We start from the raw sequence: 22,695 nt of genomic DNA on the forward strand, positions 1-22,695 counted from the left end.
GATGTACAGGATCTCCTTCTTCAGGTTCTCGGGGGGTTCTGCGGACACAAACCGCAGTCTCTCAACATTCACCATTAAATCTGCATGACAAAACTGTGCGGGAGTCTCACCCTTTGAAGAGTGGGGGGGTTTTTTTTTTCAGAATGTTTTGTCAAAATTCTAAATCAGTGTTCTAGAACTCCACTGCAGTCAGCTGCCAGTAGTGACTGTGACATCAGCACCAGAATGTTCAACATTCTAATCACATATTTGTGACCTCACACCTTAACGCCTTGAGTTCTTATTTAATTATTCATTGCATTATTAATATTATTTTGCAGTGTTCATTGGGGCCAAGGCATCACACTTAATTTATTCTAGCCCCTTCCTTTTCATCCCACTCCAAGTTTTACATTGTTTTTATGTAGCTTGCATGTTACATACAAAAACAAGGTGAAAAAAACATTAACACATGTTGCGAATGACTTGCCGCATCTGTTAATGTTTCCATGCTGGATTCGGTGAACTTAACTGCGAATAACACTCCAGTTTCGTCTGCGCGGAGAGCTTTCGTGGGCGGCAGTAGAGTTAATACATCTCCATATAATTTGGGTGTCAGCAGCGCAACTTGCTTAAAGTGCTCTGAAGAGCAGTGAGTACGCTCTGTTCTGCGTTAAATGTTTTAAGTACAGCGCTCTGTGCTGTGAGTGAATGAAAACAGCAGCATTGGGAGTGTGCTTGTGTGAAGTGTGCACCGGCTTGCTTTCTAACTGCTTAATTGGCTCTTGACTGAACTGGTAATTGACCGAACAGCGATCCTGTATGACATCACCGCATTGAACCAACTTCATTCCAGGTCAATGCTGTCTCAGTGATCAATGACACAGACTGGCAGGCAAAAAATGTTCAGTTCAATTGTTTATTAAACAATAAGCTGTGCTCTCTACTCTCACTGCTCCAATACCATTTGTGTGTACCAGTACTTAGATGTTTGTGTCAGGATAACACTCAGTGTTGTGCAGTTTCTATGTCTCTATGAACCCTCAAGTACAGTTTCTATCAAGCTAAGGAATACAGTGACACTTGATGTAGTTTTGACCAATGAAAGGTACTGCTAATCTACTGAACTAATAGTATTTTTTTAAATGAATTTTGAGTCAGTATGATTCGTGCTAGAATGCATAAAATAAACATTGTTGTTATAATGTTATAACGATTTTTATGAATGAAGACATCTATTTTGGTTGGTTATTACATAAGGCTGTTAATTACAAAATGCGGCAGATCGTCACAAAATGTGGGTGTTATTACACAATGATGTGACAATTTATTACATTTTGTCGAGTTATTGCAAAATGCGGCAGATTGTCACAAAATGCGGGTGGTTATTACATAATGAAGCGAAAATGTATTACATTTTGTCGAGTTATTACATAATGCGGTGTTATTACATAATGCGTTGCTACGGGAGCCCCACCCCTCGGGCCCGGCTCAGGGAAGCGGGGGGGGGGGGGGGTTTTAAACCGCGTTGCCGGGGCGACACTCACTGCAGGGCCTGATGTCGCACAGGTCCACCCTCTGCCGCGCGTCCATGGTGAAGCACCAGGGCGCCTCCATCTGGCCCCCGGGGTTGCGGCAGAAGTTGTGCCCCCCCCTCAGCTCGGGGTGCTCGGCCGGCGTCAGGTGGTGGCTGTGCGGGTACTGCGCGCTCCACGGCTGGCACTGCTGCCCCGCCTTGGTGGTCCGCTCCGTGCCCCGGTAGTCAGCGCCGCTGCCGTTGTAGCATCTGTGATCTGGGGGAGAATCTTTCACAAGGACGAAGAATTAGCCTCGCGGGGGGAGAGGAGGGTTAACAGACGGTTTCTGCTGTTTGTCCACTTCCCACTTTCCTGGAGCGGGCTTAAAACCTTTAAAAAAAAGACGCCAATATTAACCGCCATCACTCTCTTCCACAGATAACTTGCCTTGTGAAAATGTGTAAAACATTGATGAAAAAAGTCACCCTGCAATAAAATAATGAGATACTACTGAAGTACGTGTCACAAGAAGTTCCACTAGAGGGCGCTCCGAATAAAGGAGATGGGCTAACAGCCAGCGGTGAAGGAAATTTAGTTCTGTACAGAAAAAGCAACCTGAACCAAAGTATACAATTAAAAACAGAGGAATCTTCCCTAGCAGGAAACACTACATTACAAACAGAGGCTAAAGCTAACTAATGCAGCCCACTTGTCTTCCACCTTTAGAAACAAGCAAACACGCAAATGTTACTCTTTTTAATTCACTCAAAAGGTTAAAAGAATTCACTGCTGTTCACTACATCTCAGATCTCATGGGTCCCCCCCCCCCTTCTTTTTTTTTTGCAAGAAATTAAAAACACACACAAGCTCCCAGGGGACGAATTCAGTGAAATCCCAGAGACATTTGCATTTTCACAAAACAGTGACTGTAAGTGCTTTAAATGCACTATTCAAAGGCCAAACCCCCCTGCTGTTAGACTGAACCTCCCCCTCCTCCACCCCTCTTTCCCTACACTCTGTCCCTCCTCCTAGAGTTGTGGGCGGGGGTTGTGTGAAGTGTCTTTCACACAGAAAGTACTGAGTTGCAGTGGCACCTTGTCCCTTTGAGTTAAAGATGGAGGACAAGCAAAGCACAAGCATGGAGAAGCTGGGGCTACATAGATTAGCTTCACGGTGAAGGCACTGGAAAAACCTGATGACCCACACTGACCAATTAGCAAGTTCCACTCACTCGATCTGCGTCCTAGATTTGCATTGAAATTTAAACGCATTGCATGTTAAGAAAATAAATAAATAAATGAGCTGTGTTAGCTATCCTGAGGTTAAAGGTGCAACTTTCACCCTAAAATCCGTTTTTGACGGTAAATTGATCTGTCCACATATAATGTGGTTAAAAAACGGATGCCAAGTAAAACATAACAAGCCGTTACATACTCATCTCCCTTCCTGGAAAAATCTGCACGGGTGATGCGCTTGTGTGATGTCAGGGAAGCCACTCCCACTTTACACTGCCAGCATTTGCATTCAGACAGAAAGAAAACCACAGCAGAGAAATGTGCTTTTCTTAACAGTCAAATGGAGGAATCGCTAGAATGGAATGATAGTGAATCAGGGTGCAGTTTCCCTTTAAAGCAGTTTATCTCAGACTATGGGTCGGGACCCAAAATGGGTCATGGGAAATGTATGAGGTGGGTCCTGGAATGAATTTGCAGTCCACTAGGCTGCCTCTGAAATCGCACACTACATACTATACTATCATTCAGCGCATTTAGTATGCGAGTAAAAAGTGCAACGGCTTTTCGGACATACTACGTCCTCATAGAAAATCACCAGTTAAGGCAGTTTATACGCTGATGACAGTGTGAGGCATGAAAGGCATTCATTTTGCGTAGAATATTTTGCGTGACACCCCCCTATGGCCATCATTGGTTGATGTCTGTTTGCAATGCACTGTGGGATACTCATGCCAGCGTAGTGTACAGTGTTTAAATACTACGATATTTCACCGAATGTCCCATGACATCCCTGGTTTTTTTTTTTTGGCATTATATCATTTCATGCATGCTATGGCTTCGGCCATACTAAAAACAACAGTGCAATAGTATAATATTTAGTACATAGTATGCGATTTCGGACACAGCCAGTATGCGTATTTGATGGGTCCCTGAACGGTAATAATAATTCCTTATTTGTGTCCCGATGTTAAAACGCTTAGAGAACTGGTGCTTTAAAAGGAGCATGCGGGCGGGGGTCATGTGATGGCTGCTGTGGGCGGAGCCTGTTGTGGAGGCGGAGCCTGTCGGGGGAGGGGGCGGAGCCTGTCGGGGGAGGGGGCGGAGCCTACATTTCTCCAGCTTGTCCACGGGGACGCCGATGCGCATGCAGGTGGCGGCGTCGGGCGAGCCCGGGTGGGGGAGGAGCCTGCAGTTGGGCAGCTCCAGCTGCATGAGGATGAGCGGGTTCGAGCGGGCGATGGCGTACTCCGCGTGGCACAGGTCGTTCTCCAGCGCCTCGCACTCGTCCCGGCACAGCTGCCGCCGCCGGGGCGGGCCCCGCGACCCCTCCTCGCACAGCGGGAACACGTAGTGGCAGAAGGACGGGATGGCGAACTGCGAGCACTGATCCGACAGGTGCGTGGACGTGCCAATCATGGTGAGGGCGGCTGTGGGAGGGGAGGGGCTAATCAGGAGCCTGGACAAAATAACGCTCACGCATACATGATCTCACACACCATACACACTGTATATACACATACACACGCGCACACACTGTATATATACACACACGCACACACACTGTATATATATACATACACACGCACACACACACACACTGCGTATATACACACACGCACATACACACTGTATATACACATACACACGCGCACACACTGTATATATACACACACGCACACACACTGTATATATATACATACGCACGCACACACACACACTGCGTATATACACACACGCACATACACACTGTATATATACACACACGCACACACACATACACACCGTATATATACATATACACACACATATGTATGTGTGTCATTATGACATTACATTTCGGACACAGTCATTATTTTTCAGAAATGTATTCAGTCTATTTATTACATTGTAACTTTATTCAATCATATGACATTGCAGAGTCATTTGAATCCATTTATGAATTAACCAAAGATCATTTCCTTCTGGTTTAGTCTAGGTCAATCTCAACTGATTTGGTCTTTCGGCTCTTATAAGGCACTTGGCAAAGTGATTCTTCTGAGGATGTGTGAAACTACCCAGTTAAAAGGCTGGACACACAGGTAATTGAAGGGAAATTTCAGTGGTATTGCAGTCTTAACCACCAGTCAGACTGGTGGGACACAGTGAAAACACTGGCGGTGTCCTCTAACGAAAGCACATCTGGAGTCTTTAGGTATTACACACAGATTACTGTTAACTTAAACACTGGATTTCATTTTGCTTTAAAATTTGCAATACGCCACAGCCCCTAACCGAAATGTAAATGTCCAAACATAAATATTAATGTCCGCGCGATAAGGGCGCGTGCACACATTAAGCTATCGGGAGCATCTGCCGAATTTAAAATGGGGTAGATTACTGGGAGGTGGAATGGAACCATTTCCAGAAACAGAACATTTCTGTTTATACAGTTTCCAACGGAGATAAAGACAATCTGTTCTCTGTCGAAAGATTACATGTGAATAAAAGTAATGAAATTAAATAAACCCAATTTCCTGAGACCGAGGAAGCCAAACATTACTTCAGCGGTATGACTTAGGGCCGACAGCCTGTGTGGCAACATTATGCGTTCTAATATGAATTCTGTGAATTATGCGCACACTTTGCGACACAGGACAACGTCTAAAATCCCAGCTTCATTACGTCTTTGCTGGATTTGTTATTCACAGTAATCCTAAATGAACTTGGCATCTGTTGCAGTTTTTGCACAGCTCACTGTATTCCAAAGCTCCGGGCCAACGGTTTGAAACGGTCATAATTTTACAGATCTGATAAACAAAAAAAACTTAAATTATATAAATAAAAATATGTACCAGAACAATTTCCACCAGTCTGATTTAGCGGCGCTGCAAATCGATTCCCATATGTTTTCACTCAGAAAAGAATGGTATCTTTATGCCTGTATCTGTAAATCTTCACCGCTACTTTTCGCCATTTCACAGATGAGGAAGCCGGGGAACGTTAGCTATGCTACGGTAAGAGGCGGGTTTTTTTTTCTTTTTTTTCCGGAAAGCAGAGCGAGGCCGTTCGAATCCAACGGTCGCGCAGGTCACCTGACCAAGTGCGTGCAGATGTCATAGCCGGCTCGCTCGATCGAGTTCGCATCTCGTTTTTCCTGGAAGGTGGCCAATGAGGGCCTTTGTTTTGACACACTCAGGTGGGCCTTTGATGAAGAACCAAGCGAATGTTTGGGTCATTATGCCCGAAGCAAGGAATTATGGTAGTTTCCCCAGCAGGAGGGACACGGGGATAGAGCAAGACTGGGAATCGCATTCAACAAAGACCTGATAATGAAGCTGAGAATTTAAGCGATGTTGTCTTGTATCACAAAGCGTGTGCAAAGCTCGCAGAATTCTTAGTAGAATACATAATGCTGCCACAAAGTACGTCAGCCCCGAGTCATTCTACTGAAGTAAATGTTCGGCATCCCTGAGCTGAGTTCTGATCCAGGTGTTCACACTGATAAAGTGACAAAAAGCCTTAACCAATTCAATCAAAGTGCAAAGACTCCTGACCTTCATTTATAAGCAACCAAATTGAGCAAACTTGAGCCTAAAAAAACAGGCCTGAACCTCGAAATATCAATCACTCGAGGTAAAAAAAAAAACAACAACTTCCCAGAGGGGAGAAAAACTCTCAAACGGTGGTGAGATAAAACTCTCTATTTGGAAGAAATCTCAGGAGGAACCCGGCTATAGAGGGGGAGCCCATCCTCCACTGGCCGGCCTGGTGTAAGGTAGCGGTAGAATGGAATGTAGCAGAAATGTAATAAGGGATTGATCACAACAAATACAATGGGTTGAGTAGGTTACAGTTGAGGCGATAAACTAGCTGGAATAGCAGAAGTCCAAAATGAAGGGGAGTATAGTGTGCAGGTTAGAGGGTCAGGGTGATGCATCTGGAGCTCCAGGCTGCATCGAGACGTGGGCATGAACCAGGGATGCTAACGGTGCATGTTTTATCCACCTACTTTTTACGCCAAAAAATTCCGATGTATTGCATCATATGAGAATTCATTACGGGGCGTGGCCTATGCGCAATGCTGTGGCAATGGAAGCTCTGCACTCCGATATTTTTTTATTTAATTATTAGTTTGTGTGTGTTGAGGACAATGTAATTGAACGTCGTTACAAGTTTAAAAACAAGAAACAGATGTGCTGCATCTAAGGTTTAAGCCCTAGGCTAATTTCCAAGTCCTGTCCCACTTTGGCTTTCACGATAAATAACAACAGTACCAAACATAAAATCGGCAGTTGTTCAGCAACATGATTTGTTTTGTTTTGTTAACAGAATAAAGTTGATAAACTGGATAAAATATGTTAAAGTATTTTTTGTCCAAGTAAGTGAATTTTTTGTTTTTTCTTTGGCTAGCACTTAGTTGTATCATTGCACACATCGAATGCAGGTGTCCTTTGATGTGTGTAAAGACTTCTGATGGTAGTGAATTCCATATTTGAGTACCTCTGATAGAACAGGCTGATTGGCCAAAGGACATTTTATGCTTAGCCACCATTAGCTGCACCTGCAGAGGTACGTAATACTACTACCATATTGGTGTATGCTTACAGATTTGCTGAAGATTACTGGGGCCGTGTTGTGCAAGTTACAGAAATGTATACTGAATAAAACTTTCAATACAAAGCAAATTATACTTGTTTAAAAAGTGACAGTTATGTCATTTCATCAGTTTTTTTGTACATTATTTTCAGTGTGCAACTGAATGTAATGGGCGTAATTGTTGTTTCCTGTTTAAATACTGTATCACAATAAGATAAATTAGAATAACCATAGTATGTATAAATAAGTAACCTTCCTTAAGTTGAGTGGTATTATATAGTGTCTATTATCCAAGACCTGGCGATTCATTGAGTCCTTAGACTTAAGCTCAAGAACCATATACTGCAGTGTGCTGAAACCTACACTATGAGGGACATTCAGTGAAAATAAAATAAATAATATTTTTGAAAATATTTTCACTTCAACATGGTTTTGTTATCCAAGACACTCGCATTATGTCAAAAAAATAAAATAAAGTAAACTTTTTTTCGGTTGGGACTCATTAGGATATATATTCACATATAACTTATAACAACCAAAACTTCCCGTAAATATTAGAGATCACCGAAAGAAGGCGGGATCTGGGTAACTGGCAGGTTTAATGAATGGGCGCGGGGGCATTGTGACGTCACTCACCTGTGATGCGGTTCTCGCTCTCCCCCTGCATCTGCAGCGACTCCACGTAGATGCTGCGGTTGCCGATGAAGCGCGCGCACGCGATGCCGCGGTACGGCTGGCAGAAGCCTTTCTCGTGGGACCTGCGCGGGACACACAGACGGTTCCGTGAGACGGCAGCAGCGTTTGCCAAATCCGAAATAAACCGAACAAACGTCCGTGAGAAAATGTCGGAAAATATCCTAAACCTCAGGACGGCAACAGAAAAAGGCTTGTAATCGTAAATTCGGTGGTAAAAAAAAACGGTTAGTTGAAACTGGACTGGGAAGAGGATAGCCTCTCTTGAGGCACATATCCCAAAATCATTTAAGATATACATATGACTGAAAATACAGATGGTATTATTATGAGTCATATGCTTTAGCATTTGAACCAGTGTCTTCTGGAGGATCTGAATCCCAAATCGCCTGACAGGGGAAAAGACTTCTGGTGAGAAATGGCACCAGTGCGGGAGTGGACAGATGCCGCTTATCTGGGGAAAAGATTCTAACCGATTAGCGCCTCTGGTAGGGTTGACAGTTGCAGGAGCGTTAAGAGGAAGATCAGAAGAGCTAGTACGACAGATTTGTCGTACTACACAGAGCTGAAATTTCAAAGCGTAAAAACAACAAACAGGTGGCCGAGCTTTCAGGAACATCTTCAGTTTCAGAATTCTAAAAGCTTTGTGCAAAAAAAAAAAAAAAAAAAAAAAAAAGACATAGAAACAGTTTTTATCTATAAACAAAGACTCAAGTCACATTTTTATCCTCTCATTCAACAGTTGTTACCCGTGATTCAAACCTATACTTTCTGTCAAGTCAGGTTGCTCTTAAACTATGACGTGTGGACTACTGTATTCACTGGGGTAGGCTGACGGACGCAGCGTATGACAACTTGTAAACATAAATGACTTGGCTGACTGATTGAATTCCAAGTGTGCTGCTTGCTGTAGAGACAGAGGAATCAAGTTCTTCGGGATCTACATGACAGCCTTAAAAAAAAATCATGCCTCTAAGCTGAAAATTAGGGGCTCTGGAGAGCTCACGGTGTCCGTGTCAGCGTTTGTCAAACAATTCGCACTTCTGTCCACACGGCAGGGGGAAATCAGCTTGACATCAGATTCTTTTTTTAAAAAGCTTTTTTTTTTTTGAAGCCAGGAAATCTGATCTACGCTGCTCGTATCAGAAGAAATTATCTGAGCCGGTGCCGTGTCAATCTGGACAGGAACGGGACCATCTGGTCCCGGAAGAGGAGCTCCTCTCCTAATCCCATTAAACGACATTTACGAGGATACGCCTCCTAGCTGCCACGAGTGCATTAATCACACCCTCAGGAGAAATCCCCTCAGCAGACGGGATGTCTAATTCCCTTTAAAAGAAAGTCTACGAGGCGACTTCGCCTTGTTGGTCTTTTCGCCAATTCAGCTCAGAAATACTAAATGCGGGGGTGGGGGCGGGGGGGGCGGCTCAAAGACTAATCAGCGATGACTTTAAACTCCTGCACTCCCCCACACACACACAACACACAACATTTGGCCGGTGCGTTCAAAGCATCTGTGCCGCTACCCCCAGGGCCAGAGTGTACCCTGCTCCATGTGCAAACGGACAGAAGGAAAAACACATTCATTCACTAAACCATGCCTCCCACAGTTGGGGGGGGGGGGGGGGGGCACAGTGAGGGTAGAAGGAAAAAGGCACAAAATGTGTGTGGGGGGCAGGGGGGAGGGTGGGGGGGAATTCCTTATTACCAAAGTGGGGTCTGACCAACCCACTGCACTAACCCATCCCATCTGATCAATATAAAACACAGCGTTCTGACTCAAAAGAATCTGACCCACACTCGACTCTGTGACCCACACTGGACACTGTGACCCACACTGGACTCTGTGACCCTCACACTGGTCTCTGTGACCCACACTGGTCTCTGTGACCCACACTGGACTCCGTGACCCACACTGGACTCCGTGACCCACACTGGACTCCGTGACCCACACTGGACTCCGTGACCCACACTGGACTCCGTGACCCACACTGGACACTGTGACCCACACTGGTCTCTGTGACCCACACTGGACACTGTGACCCACACTGGTCTCTGTGTACAAGCAGCAGCCCGATGAATGTATACATTGCGTGGTAGACAGGTTTGCACATGTACGCATTGTAAGGAACACAGAAGGCTTGGTGATCACGGAGACGGGACTCCAGAGCAGAGGATTGTGGGATTGACTTCTTAGTGGGACACCGCCACTGGGCCAAGTTTTTCTTCCCCTAAATTTAAAACATTTAAATGGAGTTCTAACTGGTGGGGGGGGGGGGGGGTGTTCATATATAGGGTGGGATTTTCCTACAGAGGGCAGGGTATTTATGCTGAGGGGGGGTATGAATGCTGGGGGGGTGGGGGGGTGGGGGTGGGAGTGAGATCTGGGTAATGACAGAGGTCACTGGTGTTGGGATACTGGGAATAAACACAGGCAGCTTGACCGACTGTTCTGGTGAAAGTGCGATTACACAACACCGCCGCGGGGAATGGATCATGTGCCCTCCGTATGATCCGGCCACTGAGAGGGCTGGCTTCCCATCAGCACGGGGCCCCGCCCAAACTTTAACCGCCGGCTCCCTGTCTCTCTACCGCTGCTCAAACAGCGGCAGCCATTTTATTTTGCATCACACGTGTCAGCGTGTTCAAGGCGTTCGGTACAGACGCAGCGCCAGGCTGAGCAAAGCCGGCACAAAAGGCCCAAAGATTCTGACAGAACACGTCTCGAACACGATTTCTCGAACTATGGTTTGGGACCCAAAATGGGTTGCAGGAATATATGAGGTGGGTCCCAGATTGGGTCTGTAGACCCCTATGCTATGCGAGTATGTGGATTTGACAGGTCCCTGAAAGGCACCAAATATCTCATTTGGGTCCCGATATTAAAAATTGTTCATAATTTGGGGCGCGAGTTTAACCCTTCAAGGTGTAAGATCACACACGTGTGATTAGAATGTTCTTAACTGAACATTCTAACGCTGATGTCACAATCGCTACTGGTGACTGACAGCAGTGGAGTTCTAGAACACTGATTTGGAATTTTGCAAAAAGCATTCCAAAAAAAACTTACTGTTGAGAGGGTTACGAAACAGTGGACTAGAAAATACAAAAGGAAGAAAAAAAGGGAAGGAAATTGGAAAAGGAACTGGGGAGCAGAATTTCAGTTACAGAACACGAGCGGATAAATACACAGTGTAGATATCCATCTGTTTGTACAGCAGCAGAGAAGAACATTCTCACAAAATGACATCTAGGAATCATAACATCCACTGACTCCAAGATAATGAGAGAGGAGGAGAGCGATGAATATTTTCAAAGCAAATCCAAATCCTCTCAGACTACTCTGAGATGGGCTTGGACCTACAGTGACAGTGTGTTTAAATAGGCAATTTGCATTTTATATACAATACCCTCCGAGGCTGTTTCTGTCCCTGTCTAACAGGAACATCATTATCATCACCATCATCATTATCACCGTCATCACCACGGCCATCAACAAATCCTCTTCTCTGTGGCTATAGCTCGAGGGCCCAGTCACAAATTACAAGGGAAGGCCCAGCAGGCCGCACTCACGACTGACAAACATCAAAGGGCACATGACTCAAGGCCCAGAAGCTACAGACGAGGAGCCAAACCGTGTTTTTCTTTCATCCGACGAGCGGCGCAAACGCGCACGAACGGAACGCGCCTCGCGTTGCGAACATTCCGCAGGCCTATATTTCTGCGGTTCAGCAGCGACAGATAGAAGCGCTCAAGAGCTTGAAAGCGGCCAGAAAAATGAAATAATTAAATGAATCACGAAGCAACCTCAAGCGCCTAATTTTAACTAAACGAAGGACGTAATGGAAAGTTGCTTCTTTTTCCCTAAGAGGGAAATGTTGGAACAGGTGACAATGATAGAGTGAAGACATAATCATCTGGCAAGCCGAGCAAGTGCTTTCTTTGTAAAAGTCCCCCCCTCTGCCCCCGCGCCCCCCCCCTCCCCCAAGTTCCAGGTCCCAGCTTTGACCACCCATGCAGTAAACAATAATAGACAGATCAGGTCCAGACCCCCTCTGTGTGTTAGTGCTTCGGCCCGCGGGTCAGAGCGCAACACGGTTCCTGCAACCTCGAGCACATCGCCCAATCGGCCCCGCGGGGCAGGCCGCCGTCCCGTCTCTTCCCAAAAAAAAAGCGTAACCGGACAGAACGAAAACCAAATAAATTAGTGAAGCCCAGTCCCGGGACCGTGTTCCGGGCTCTGAGCCCGTCCCCCGTATTTTGCGCCGCTGGCCGCGGGAGGACTCGTTACCGGGGCCGCGATGGATCATCCGGTAACATCAGCGCCCGGGGGCTTCGCAAAGCGGGGGCCCTGCAGGAGCTAGAGTCCTTCAGCGTTTTCGGTTTTGATTTTCTTCAAGCGGCCCGGGCCTATTTGCCAAAGGAGCTGTCATTGACTAAACCTCCATTTCGTAGTACGGAGTCAATAGCACATATGGTTACAATTTCGGTGTAGTTTGGATTGACTGCAGGGGACTGTTTTTGCCCCCCCCCCCCCCCCCCCCCCAAACCTCATGTTTGAAGAAAGGGGGCTTAACAAGAATTAGATTTACTTCCCAGTAGGCTAAAGTATGAGGGGGAAGGTAGAACAAATAAATATCTAAATAAATAAGGGTCATAAAGAAACACTAGAGACTGGGAACAAGAGCTTGCATTGCTGCCCTGGTTCGAGACAGCCAAGTTACTCAGAGCTCACAGGGTAGTCAGGGGGCGACAATCTCAGAGACCAATGACAGGTGAAGCAGGGGGTTATGGGTAAAGACCTCACGTGACTCACATCTAATAGTAAGTAGGCTATTCGCAAAAAATATGGTTCAAGTGATCAACAGTGCGCATGTTTTCTGTGTTTTTACAGGTGTGCAGAAATGCTAACTCATTAAGTTACTCCAGGACGCAGACAGTTAATTCGAATATCTCGGATTCGTTCTGGGATCTGTTTGGAAATTGCTCACGCGCACAGTGTAGCCCATCGCTCTCATCCATCGTGCGATCAGAGTTTAAACGCTGAAATGCTGCCCTTCTGAATAATACATTAGAAACGGCAGCTGGAGACAAATGTTCTGCATTGTGCCAAAGCTAGCTTTTTTTGGTGCTATTGAATTTCTGTTGTCCTCTCTGCTCATTAACTCATAGCTCATGGGCCCTTCAAAGCCACCCCTTCCTCCTCATTTTAAACCAACCATGGGATCATTCATCCCATTGCACAAAACAGGTCAAAACAAACGCCCTGCACACTATATTTATGTAAAGAGGTAGGTCCTGGGCTATACAACTTGACCAATGTCTAAAAAGGGCTTTACAAAATCCACAAAAGGAATAATAAGAGGAACCATTTATCTGTAACATCCAAACAAGTTTTGTTTCTCTGTGCTCAAGACTCACCTGTGAAAAAGATCATTGATCACGGTGTGACTCCCTGAATCAATACTGTGTGCCTCTCTGAATAAATAATGGATTTTAAAAATGGCCGCCTAAGAAAACCTGACAGAACTGATTACCTGGATGCCTGGTAAACTGATACATTACCTGACGCTACTGGTAATGCTTAATCGTTTTATTCATTTTTCCAAAATAAAAAGCCACTGGAAGACGACAGGTCACATAATGGCGTGCCGAGAAAACATGACCATGAAATGCACTTTTGTACGTCGCTTTGGATAAAAGCGTCTGCCAAATAAATGCAATGTAATGTAATGTGAAAACATGCTGGCTCCTTTTGCCGTGAAATATCCTCTCTGTGCAGCGCAGAGAAGGGGCGTTCGGTGTGTCCTCATTTCTGCACGCGAGGGATAGCAGGCGGCTCGCGAATATGAAATGCCCTCGCTTGAAATCCAACACCCTCAAACGCCACTCTGAGATTTCGGGGGGGAGGGGGGGCTAGGGGGGGTTCGAACTGCTAGCTAGCAGAAAAGAGGCCGAACAGAGGAGCGTTTGTGCGACTCCGGAGGGGGAACGCACGCGGGACGCTTAGAGGAGGCCGGGGGGAACGGAGGAACCCAATTCGGGAACACCTCACCTGCCGAAAATTCAAGTCTGAATAATCGCTTCGTGTCGGAACCAGGCTTAAAAACACTCACCACAAAAAAAAAAGAAGAAGCAAAAAACATGCTAGTATTGCGAAGCCCTGTTTTCTTTTGTTTTTACAGAAGAGGAACTCTCCCCATGTTTTAATGTTTTATATGTTTTATAGCTGCTTACTTTGGCTAAGGGGAGTCCCACAGAGACAGAGCGGATAACTGGATTACTGATAAAAGATGTCCGTTTGGAAACAGGATGTTGGAAGACTTTTTTTTTTTCCTTCTTTCTAATAAATAAAATAAAATTATAGCCGAGCAAAATATGTATGCGCAGACTGAGGAAGCCCTGCTGGAACGCAGTTCCCTCTCCGAGTCTACAGCTGCTGTGTCTCTGACATTCTCCACATGGTCCCGCTCCAAATATACCCCCCAGTCATTAAATTAAATATACCCCAGTCATCAAATATACCCCAGTCATCAAATATACCCCAGTCATTAAATGAAATATACCACAGTCATCAAATATACCCCAGACATCAAATATACCCCAGTCATTAAATTAAATATACCACAGTCATCAAATATACCCCAGTCATTAAATATACCCCAGTCATCAAATATACCCCAGTCATTAAATATATGCCTGTCATTAAATATACCCCAGTCATCAAATATACCCCAGTCACTACATATATCCCTGTCATTAATAATACCCCCAGTCATCAAATATACCCCAGTCATTAAATATACCCGTGGTCATTAATAATACCCCCAGTCATCAAATATACCCCAGTCATTAAAATACCCCAGTAAAAAATATACCCCAGTCACAAAATATACCCCAGCCATTAAATATACCCCTGGTCATTAAAAATACCGCAGTTATTAAAAATACCCCAGTCATCAAATATACCCCAGTCATTAAAGCTTTATTGGTCAGGTCCAAACAAGTTGGATCAATCTGTCCTCCAAACCAAGACCATACAGTCAGTTTCAACAAAGAAAAACTAGCGTGAACATCTCTTTTTAAAGAATTATCATTACTTTAATTATCATTATAATTCCTATGGGAGATACTGCTTTTCTTCAATGTATGTCTGTACAAATATGTATATTTTTATGTAAAAAATAAAAAAAAACCAAACAAACTCAGAACTCGTCTGTGAGCCAAAACAAGTTGTGAATGAAAGTCATAATTAAGAAATGTGTTCGCCCAGGTCAAACAGGCACGTTTCAAATAATTTCTAATTAAAGGTTTAAAAAGAAAAAAAAGAGTCACGCAGGTATAAATGAATGGAAAAGGCCAATTAAACCTTCCACAAACAAGCGCACTAATTGGTGGGAAGCACTATAAAAGCTGCACTTCCTGGCAAGGCAAAATAAAAAGTGAGCACAACAGGGACCTCAACATGAACTCACGAAAAAGGCTGACTGATTTCAACTTCCCAGAATGCACCTTTCCAATAAATCCCAACAGAAAGTGTACATGGAAAGGCACATTTACATTAAAAATAAAATGGCAACAACAAACCAACGTTTGATTGTTTTCACTGAGAACAGTTTGGTGCTGGAACCAGTTAAATTAAAAAAACGGGCATTCAGTGTGAACTTTTTTCAGGTGAAAAATCCATATATTATAATAAAAAATGGAATATTTCTGTCTTCTTCGCTAAGTCAGCTAATAACATTAACATTTCGAAATGTCTCTTTTCATTTTGCAATGAAACAAGACGTGTACAGTTATTTGCGGAGTCGTAGAAAGTTTTTGCCCTGCGGTTAGCATTTCAGCTATTGGCTTGCATTTGCTGCAAGATGCGCTCCAACAATCTGATGGAAAATACATTCCACCACAAGGTGGCGACACTAAACTCGCAATTTGGGCAGTAAAGCCCTGTCATTATAGACTCACAAAAAAACTATCGCAGTCTTCCTAAACTCGGGCGCGAGGGTTAAAATCAACGGACGTTATTGTTCGCCACACACACAGAATGACCGAGCGTTGGGAATTCTAAACAGAATTGAGAGCTGCCCGTTAAACCAGAAGGCAGACAAAAGGGCGCGTGACATCTTTAACCACCGTTTATTTAAACATACGCCGACGCAGCTTCCCCGGGCGGCGCAGGGAAAGGACACGCTGCACTCGTCTCTCTCCTTTCATGGAAAGCGTGCGCCTCCCGGTCGCGCTCTCGCGGCTGCAGGGAGCGGGGCCAAACCACCAGCGCTGCCCGGAGGGCTCCGATTCAGAGATACAAAAGCATTCCTGCAGTCTGGAATTTATGACAGTGCGGCCTAATCCGCCTGTGACCAGCATCTGAAGACAGCGTTAGCACCCCCATATATCACTAGAGCATCCTGCGGGGAGTGTCCTCAGTTGGACTCGGACTGGCCACCTCGCGCTTGGCTGAGCAGGAAGGCGAGGATCACGTGGCTATAAACGCTTTGATGACTTTACCGAGGCAAGAATCAAAATATTAAAATTAAAAACCAGTCACAAACCGCGAAACTGTCTTGAAGTAACTCCGTTACACGTTATTTAATTGTATCTGATTATTTTGTACATCTCGTCACAAGCCTCACAATCACCATAGCAACCCGGGAAACGATGACACCGGTTTTTCTCAATAGTCTTTAACAGATCAATGTGCGATTGGGAAACACAGGATCTTCTTTGTTGAAAAACACTGTTTAGCAGCAACCAGCAGTGAGCACAAAGAAACAAAACATTGAAGATGATGAATCCTAACCAAGTTAAATGAGGCTGTGAGGACAGTTAAGTGGTCCAACACGCTTCTGCCAGCAGTCTTGTTACTTTACCTCTTTATAGAGTTCTTTATATTCTCAGCACTGGAATATAATTAAACTTATAAAATACCGCCCATAGAGAGTCAGGGCATGGTAAAATGTTCCCTTTCTGAAGTGGTTCCTGTTCTCCTAACATTTCCTGATTTACACACGGTGTATTGGAGGCTGTGAAAACCCTTTTCATTCACCCCCCAACCCCCAAAACCCACACAACGCACTCACTCACACACACACACACACACACACACGCATGCACACACACATGCACACACGCACGTATGCACACACACATGCATATGCCCACATACACACATACACATACACACACACACACACACACACACGCACACGCACAACGCACACACACGCATGCACACACACATGCACACACACATGCATATGCCCACATACACACACACACATGCGCACACACACACAGATGCACATGCTCACACACACACACACACTCAAACACTCACACATGCATGCACACACACACACACACACACACACACACTGAAACACTCCCACATGCATACACACACACACAGGCGCACACACACACACACACACACACACACACTCAAACACTCACACATGCATGCACACACACACACACATGCTCACATATACACACACACATACACACATACACACACACACACACACACATGCACACATGCACAGATGCACACACACACAGATGCACATGCTCACATATACACACACACACACACACACACACACAGTGCTCTGTGCTGCCTATTCTGACTTATGAAGGAACAATTAAGACTGGGCCTCACGTTTTCTTTCCCGAACAGAGTGACTTTCTTTGCCAGCTTTCTCTGCCCTCAGATAAATTAGACAGAGCCAGGCCCGTGGTAGAATGGGCCTTTTGTTCCCTCCGAAGGGGTCCTGGGACAGCCCCCTGCTACACCTTCACGGGGTCCCCAAGCCTTCCCCTCGTCCCTCATCCATCACCTCCTCCCCCCAACCTTCCCCTCCCGCCTCCCCCCTCCCAAACCTGGCCAGGGGACACCTGGTGGTTCAGGGGATTGTACGGCTCCTGCTTTCCACAGGGAGTCAAGGGGACTGGGCACCACTGAACCGCAAAGGATCTTGGGAACTCGGGGAGAGCCATTAACCTGCCTCTTGGCCTTCTGGTCTGTTCCAGATCTGACTCTAGGCCCGACTATGTCTGGCTCTGCCGGAAGCAAATATAAGACCAGAGAACCACCAGGCAGACACAAGGCTCATACAGAGCCAAGCTACCTCACTAGTTAGGTGCAAGTAATGCACACTCAGATAGGTTGAAGCCTATGAACTGGTGGTTTGTCTGGCCAGGAAATATACATTTTAACTGGTATTCAGCCCCTCTTCTTACCAGCATCCTTCTCATGCCTAGCAATTGCAAACAGCAGAACCACAGTACGTAATTCTCAATCAGTGTGTAGTTGGCCCTACAGTAAACAATGAGACAGTGAGACATCATCTCATGATCAGCTCCTGGGTGGAGAAAGACACTTAACATGCAGGGCCATAAAAGCACAGAGGACCTCAACCACAGACGTGTGTAACTTTCACATGTTAACAGACAGAGCACTGAGGTGAATCAGGACTCCTCCCCCTCCTGTTCTGAAGGGGTCATTAATGTCAGAACAGCGTGGATGTAGTCTGTGGTAATGAGCATGTGATACTCACAGCCAGTTTGTCTGCAACCGATTCAGAACTACAAACACACCATTATACACACACACACACTCGCACACATACACACACACACTCTCTCTCACACACACACACACACACACACACACACACACACACTGTTACACGCACACACACAGGGAACAAGTACTCACGGGTCATCGGGTCCATGCGTTGGGGACTGCCCTGTGGAAACAAAAGAAGAGAGGAGTGTGAAGGAGGAGGCAGGAGGAGTGTGTGTGTGTGTGTGAGTGTGTGTGTTTGTATGTGTGTGTGTGCATGCGCATTATACTCCGTCCAGTCACTTCCTCCACTCAGACCAAAAGCAGCTCCACACTCCCTTCTCTAGCACGTAATCACAGTGCCCAGTGCTGACACTATCCATGACATAGCGCCTCTCTTAGCAACACCCTTCTCACATCCTGTATATGCAAATAGCACAACTACAGTTTTAAACTTTTAGTCGGTGTACAGTTGGAGAGGACAGCACTGTGTTCACAGTAGATTTTCTCTTTCAATATCATTATGTTGTTGGAAAATATTAATTTCCTAATGCCATAATATCAGCAGTAGTCTCAGCTGTTTCGATAACCATAAATATAATTACGACGTCCCTCACACAAATGCCAATAATGATAGCAAATTCAAAAATCACACATTCAAAACAAACAGACCAGCAAAATGCATTTTTGTTGGTATTTATTCATTTTTTAAATCACATGATAGCTGTGATCTATATGCAGCCAAGCCCCATGATCAGCAGTAGTGCTGCAGGATCAGGCCTTAAATGTGGGGCCATGCTACCCCCCCCCCACAGCTGAGGATGAGGATGAAGGTGGTATCTGGGATGAGGTCAATTATCATGTGACCATGGTTCTCAAACTGCGCTGTGCCTCTCTCTCCCTCTCTCTCTCGTCTCTCTCACTCGCTCTCTCTCTCGTCTCTCTCCCTCTCTCGCTCTCTCTCTCTCGTCTCTCTCTCGTCTCTCTCTCTCTCCCTCTCTCTCGTCCCTCTCTCTCTCGTCTCTCTCACTCTCTCTCTCTCTCTCTCTCTCGTCGCTCCCTCTCTCTCTCGTCTCTCTCTCGTATGGGCCCTGTAAAACACCGGCTCGTCAAAAAACAAGCCCTGAACGGCAGACTTTTCCACTTCGCCCTTTAAAAAACAGCGGCCCATATTTCCTCCCTGACATTGTTTACACCAGCCCATTTTCCGCTGAAAGACCCCGTCTGTCCCACTCCCTTTAGCAGCGAAGTTACTTTTGCGAAATTTTACAAAAAAAAAAAAAAAAAAAAAAAAAACCCCCAGCCCGTCTGACATTGTACAAAGATGACTTTGTAGAGAGGTCAGTTTTAGTTTTCCTTAGCTTGCTTGTAAAACCAGGAAGTCGCTATACGATTTGCAATCGAGATGACTGTGGAAACTTCGCCGTCTGAAGACAATAATACTTCAGCTGTCGCGTATAAAATCTAAAATGAAAACCTTCCAAGTCCGTTTCAGCACAGAGCAAAACGGCATATTGTTCCTCCATAAAGGGGAGATTTATAGCGGTGCGCTCCGTATGAATCAATAGCACAGACAGAGTGAGATGATGCACAGATGGGTCGCGTTTAAAACACTGAAGCGGTTCTGTCCTGGGACTCCTCAGACTCCTAAATAACAACCAGGACCCCTCAGACACGGACCTTTCCCAAATAATAACCACTGAAACGGTTCTGTCCTGGGACTCCTCAGACTCCTAAATAACAACCGGGACCCCGGACCTTTCCCAAATAATAACCACTGAAACGGTTCTGTCCTGGGACTCCTCAGACACGAACCTTTCCTAAATAATAACTGCTAAATAGCCAGGCAGGAAAGAAAATATAATAAGTGCTATAACGGAATAAAGACCGGTCGTATGACAAACAGCGGGGTCACGCGCCTTGATGAATGTGTGGATTCTTCTGCAGATCCCCTGGGGGGGGGGGGGGGGTAAGTCAGCATCAGGTGAGAAACCTGGTTATGACATGGCTAATGGTTTACATTTCAATAAGACTCTTGTTTCCTGTCGTCGTGTGGGATGAGATACAATAACCTTCTGTGTGCGGGGGAACACAATTCCAAAGTCCTGAGAGGCAGAATCACACTTAATACACAATAGTGACAAATCTTGTAAAGATAACTCGCTACTTCTTGTTCTCTACTGATGTAAATTTGATTTAATCTCTTTACACAGACAATGTTCCATATTCAGTTCAGTTCATGTGACAGAAAGGTGAGCCACATTTGATAAAAAATTTTAAATTATATTTATACTTTTCTCACTTTTTGCATTTTTACTCTTTACTGAATGGTGAAAGAGGAGAAGAAAGAACAAGAATGGAGAAAAGTAGACCACGAGAGAGAGAGAGAGAGAGGGAGGGAACACAGAATGAGGAAGAAAGGAAGCATAGATGAGAAAGTAAAAGTGAGAGAGAGGGAGTAAGGAGGGGAGAGAGGGAAAGAGGGGGAGGGGGAGAGAGAGAGCAAGCACAGAGGAGAGGAAGGGAGAGACAGATCGAGAGAGTAAGAGGGAGGAGGAGAGAAAGAGAGAGGTAGAGACAGCACAGAGGGGAGAGAGAGGGAGAAAGAGAGAAAGAGAGAGAGAGAGAGAGAGAGACAGAGAAAGAGAGAAAGGGAGATAGAGAAAGAGAGAGAGAGAGACAGACAGAGAGAGAGAGAGAGAGAGTTCCAGCGCCCGCAGTCCCTTACCAAGCCGGACGTAGAGCACGCCGGTGGCGGTGATGACCTTGACGGAGTTGGAGGCCACGCACTGGTAGTAGCCGGTGTCGGTGGTGTCCAGGTCCTGGATGCGCAGCTTGGAGCCGGCCTCCGTCTTGCGGATGGAGATGCGCCCGTGCTCCTGCACCACGGGGGCGTCGTTCTTCAGCCAGCGCACCGTGGGCCGCGGGTTCCCCATCACCTTGCAGTGCAGCGTGGCCGTCTGGCCCTGCACCACCGTCATGTTGTTCACCGGCTCCACAAACTCCAGGTAGTAACCTGCATAAGGGGTCAGAGGTCAGAGGTCAGGGGTCAGAGGTCGCCGAGTTGGAACACGAATGGCGAGCTTGGCAGTGCAGCGTGGCCATCTGGCCCTGCACCACCGCCATGTTGTTCACCGGCTCCACAAACTCCAGGTAGTAACCTGCATAAGGGGCCAGAGGTCAGAGGTCAGGGGTCAGAGGTCGCCGAGGGGGAACACGTATGGTGAGCGTGGCAGTGCAGTGTGGCCGTCTGGCCCTGCACCACCGCCATGTTGTTCACCGGCTCCACAAACTCCAGGTAGTACCCTGCAAAAGGGGGGGGGGGGGTCGCACAAGGGGTTGGAGGTCAGAGGTCGCTGAGCCGAAACACGAATGGCAAGCGTTTAATGACCCTCTCACCCTCCCCCACCCAACCACCCCAGATGTTGTTGACGTGGAAACGGCCTTTTTGTCCTGAGTCAGAGGAACGAATCCACTTCCTGTTCGCACTGAGACAGCGGGGAGGGTGACACGGCACTCTGAAATCCAGACGCCTCTTTGTCCAGAGAAGGGAAGATAAACAGGGCCGGACTGGTCAGCGGCTCGGACCGCGGCCCCCCGGTGACCTCGTGTTTGATTGGCTCAAATCCCGCCCCGAACCGCTGAACTCTGGACCGAGCGAGCGGTGACGTCTGGACCGAGCGGCTTACTCACCGAGACGAACGCCCCTCAGCAGCAGGAGAGAGAAACCGCTCGACGGCTCAGCTCAAGACGAGTTTCGCAAACGGAACGAGCGGCTCCCGTAACTCAGCGAGCGGCTCCCGTAACTCGCCGCTCTTTCGTGAAGCGATCTGTTCCGCCCGCCAAGAGGGGCGTTCTGCGGTGTCAAAACCCGAGGGCTCGACCCTCTTTAAAGTACATGGCCTGTTGAGAACGTGGGGCCTTTCCTCAATTACACACAAAAAAAAAGAGAGGAAAAAGAAAACAATTCTATCCATTAAACCACATCCTCTTATGATGGTTGGGGGGAAGGGGGGGAAGGGGGGAGGGGGGGACTTAAAATAACGGTTGTAATGAAATTCAGTACTTTTATTTCCACAGATACTTTAAATAACTCACGAGACCTTAGCTAACAAGCTAGCCACACGAG

General features: G+C 46.2%; 1 protein-coding gene across 1 annotated transcript in view; it reads right to left on the reverse strand.

Moving 5' to 3' along the window:
- ror2 (receptor tyrosine kinase-like orphan receptor 2) overlaps window positions 1–21,610 on the reverse strand; it is a 25,490-nt gene extending 3,880 nt beyond the window's left edge. The window contains 6 exon segments of the mRNA XM_035389895.1: window positions 4–38; window positions 1,527–1,784; window positions 3,841–4,158; window positions 7,943–8,064; window positions 18,720–18,750; window positions 21,295–21,610. Of these exon segments, the coding sequence (XP_035245786.1) occupies window positions 4–38; window positions 1,527–1,784; window positions 3,841–4,158; window positions 7,943–8,064; window positions 18,720–18,750; window positions 21,295–21,547 (1,017 nt within the window). The 5' untranslated portion in view covers window positions 21,548–21,610.
- Window positions 21,611–22,695: the final 1,085 nt, after the last annotated feature.

The sequence above is a fragment of the Anguilla anguilla genome, chromosome 14, assembly GCF_013347855.1.
Source record: "Anguilla anguilla isolate fAngAng1 chromosome 14, fAngAng1.pri, whole genome shotgun sequence".
Taxonomy (NCBI): domain Eukaryota; kingdom Metazoa; phylum Chordata; class Actinopteri; order Anguilliformes; family Anguillidae; genus Anguilla; species Anguilla anguilla.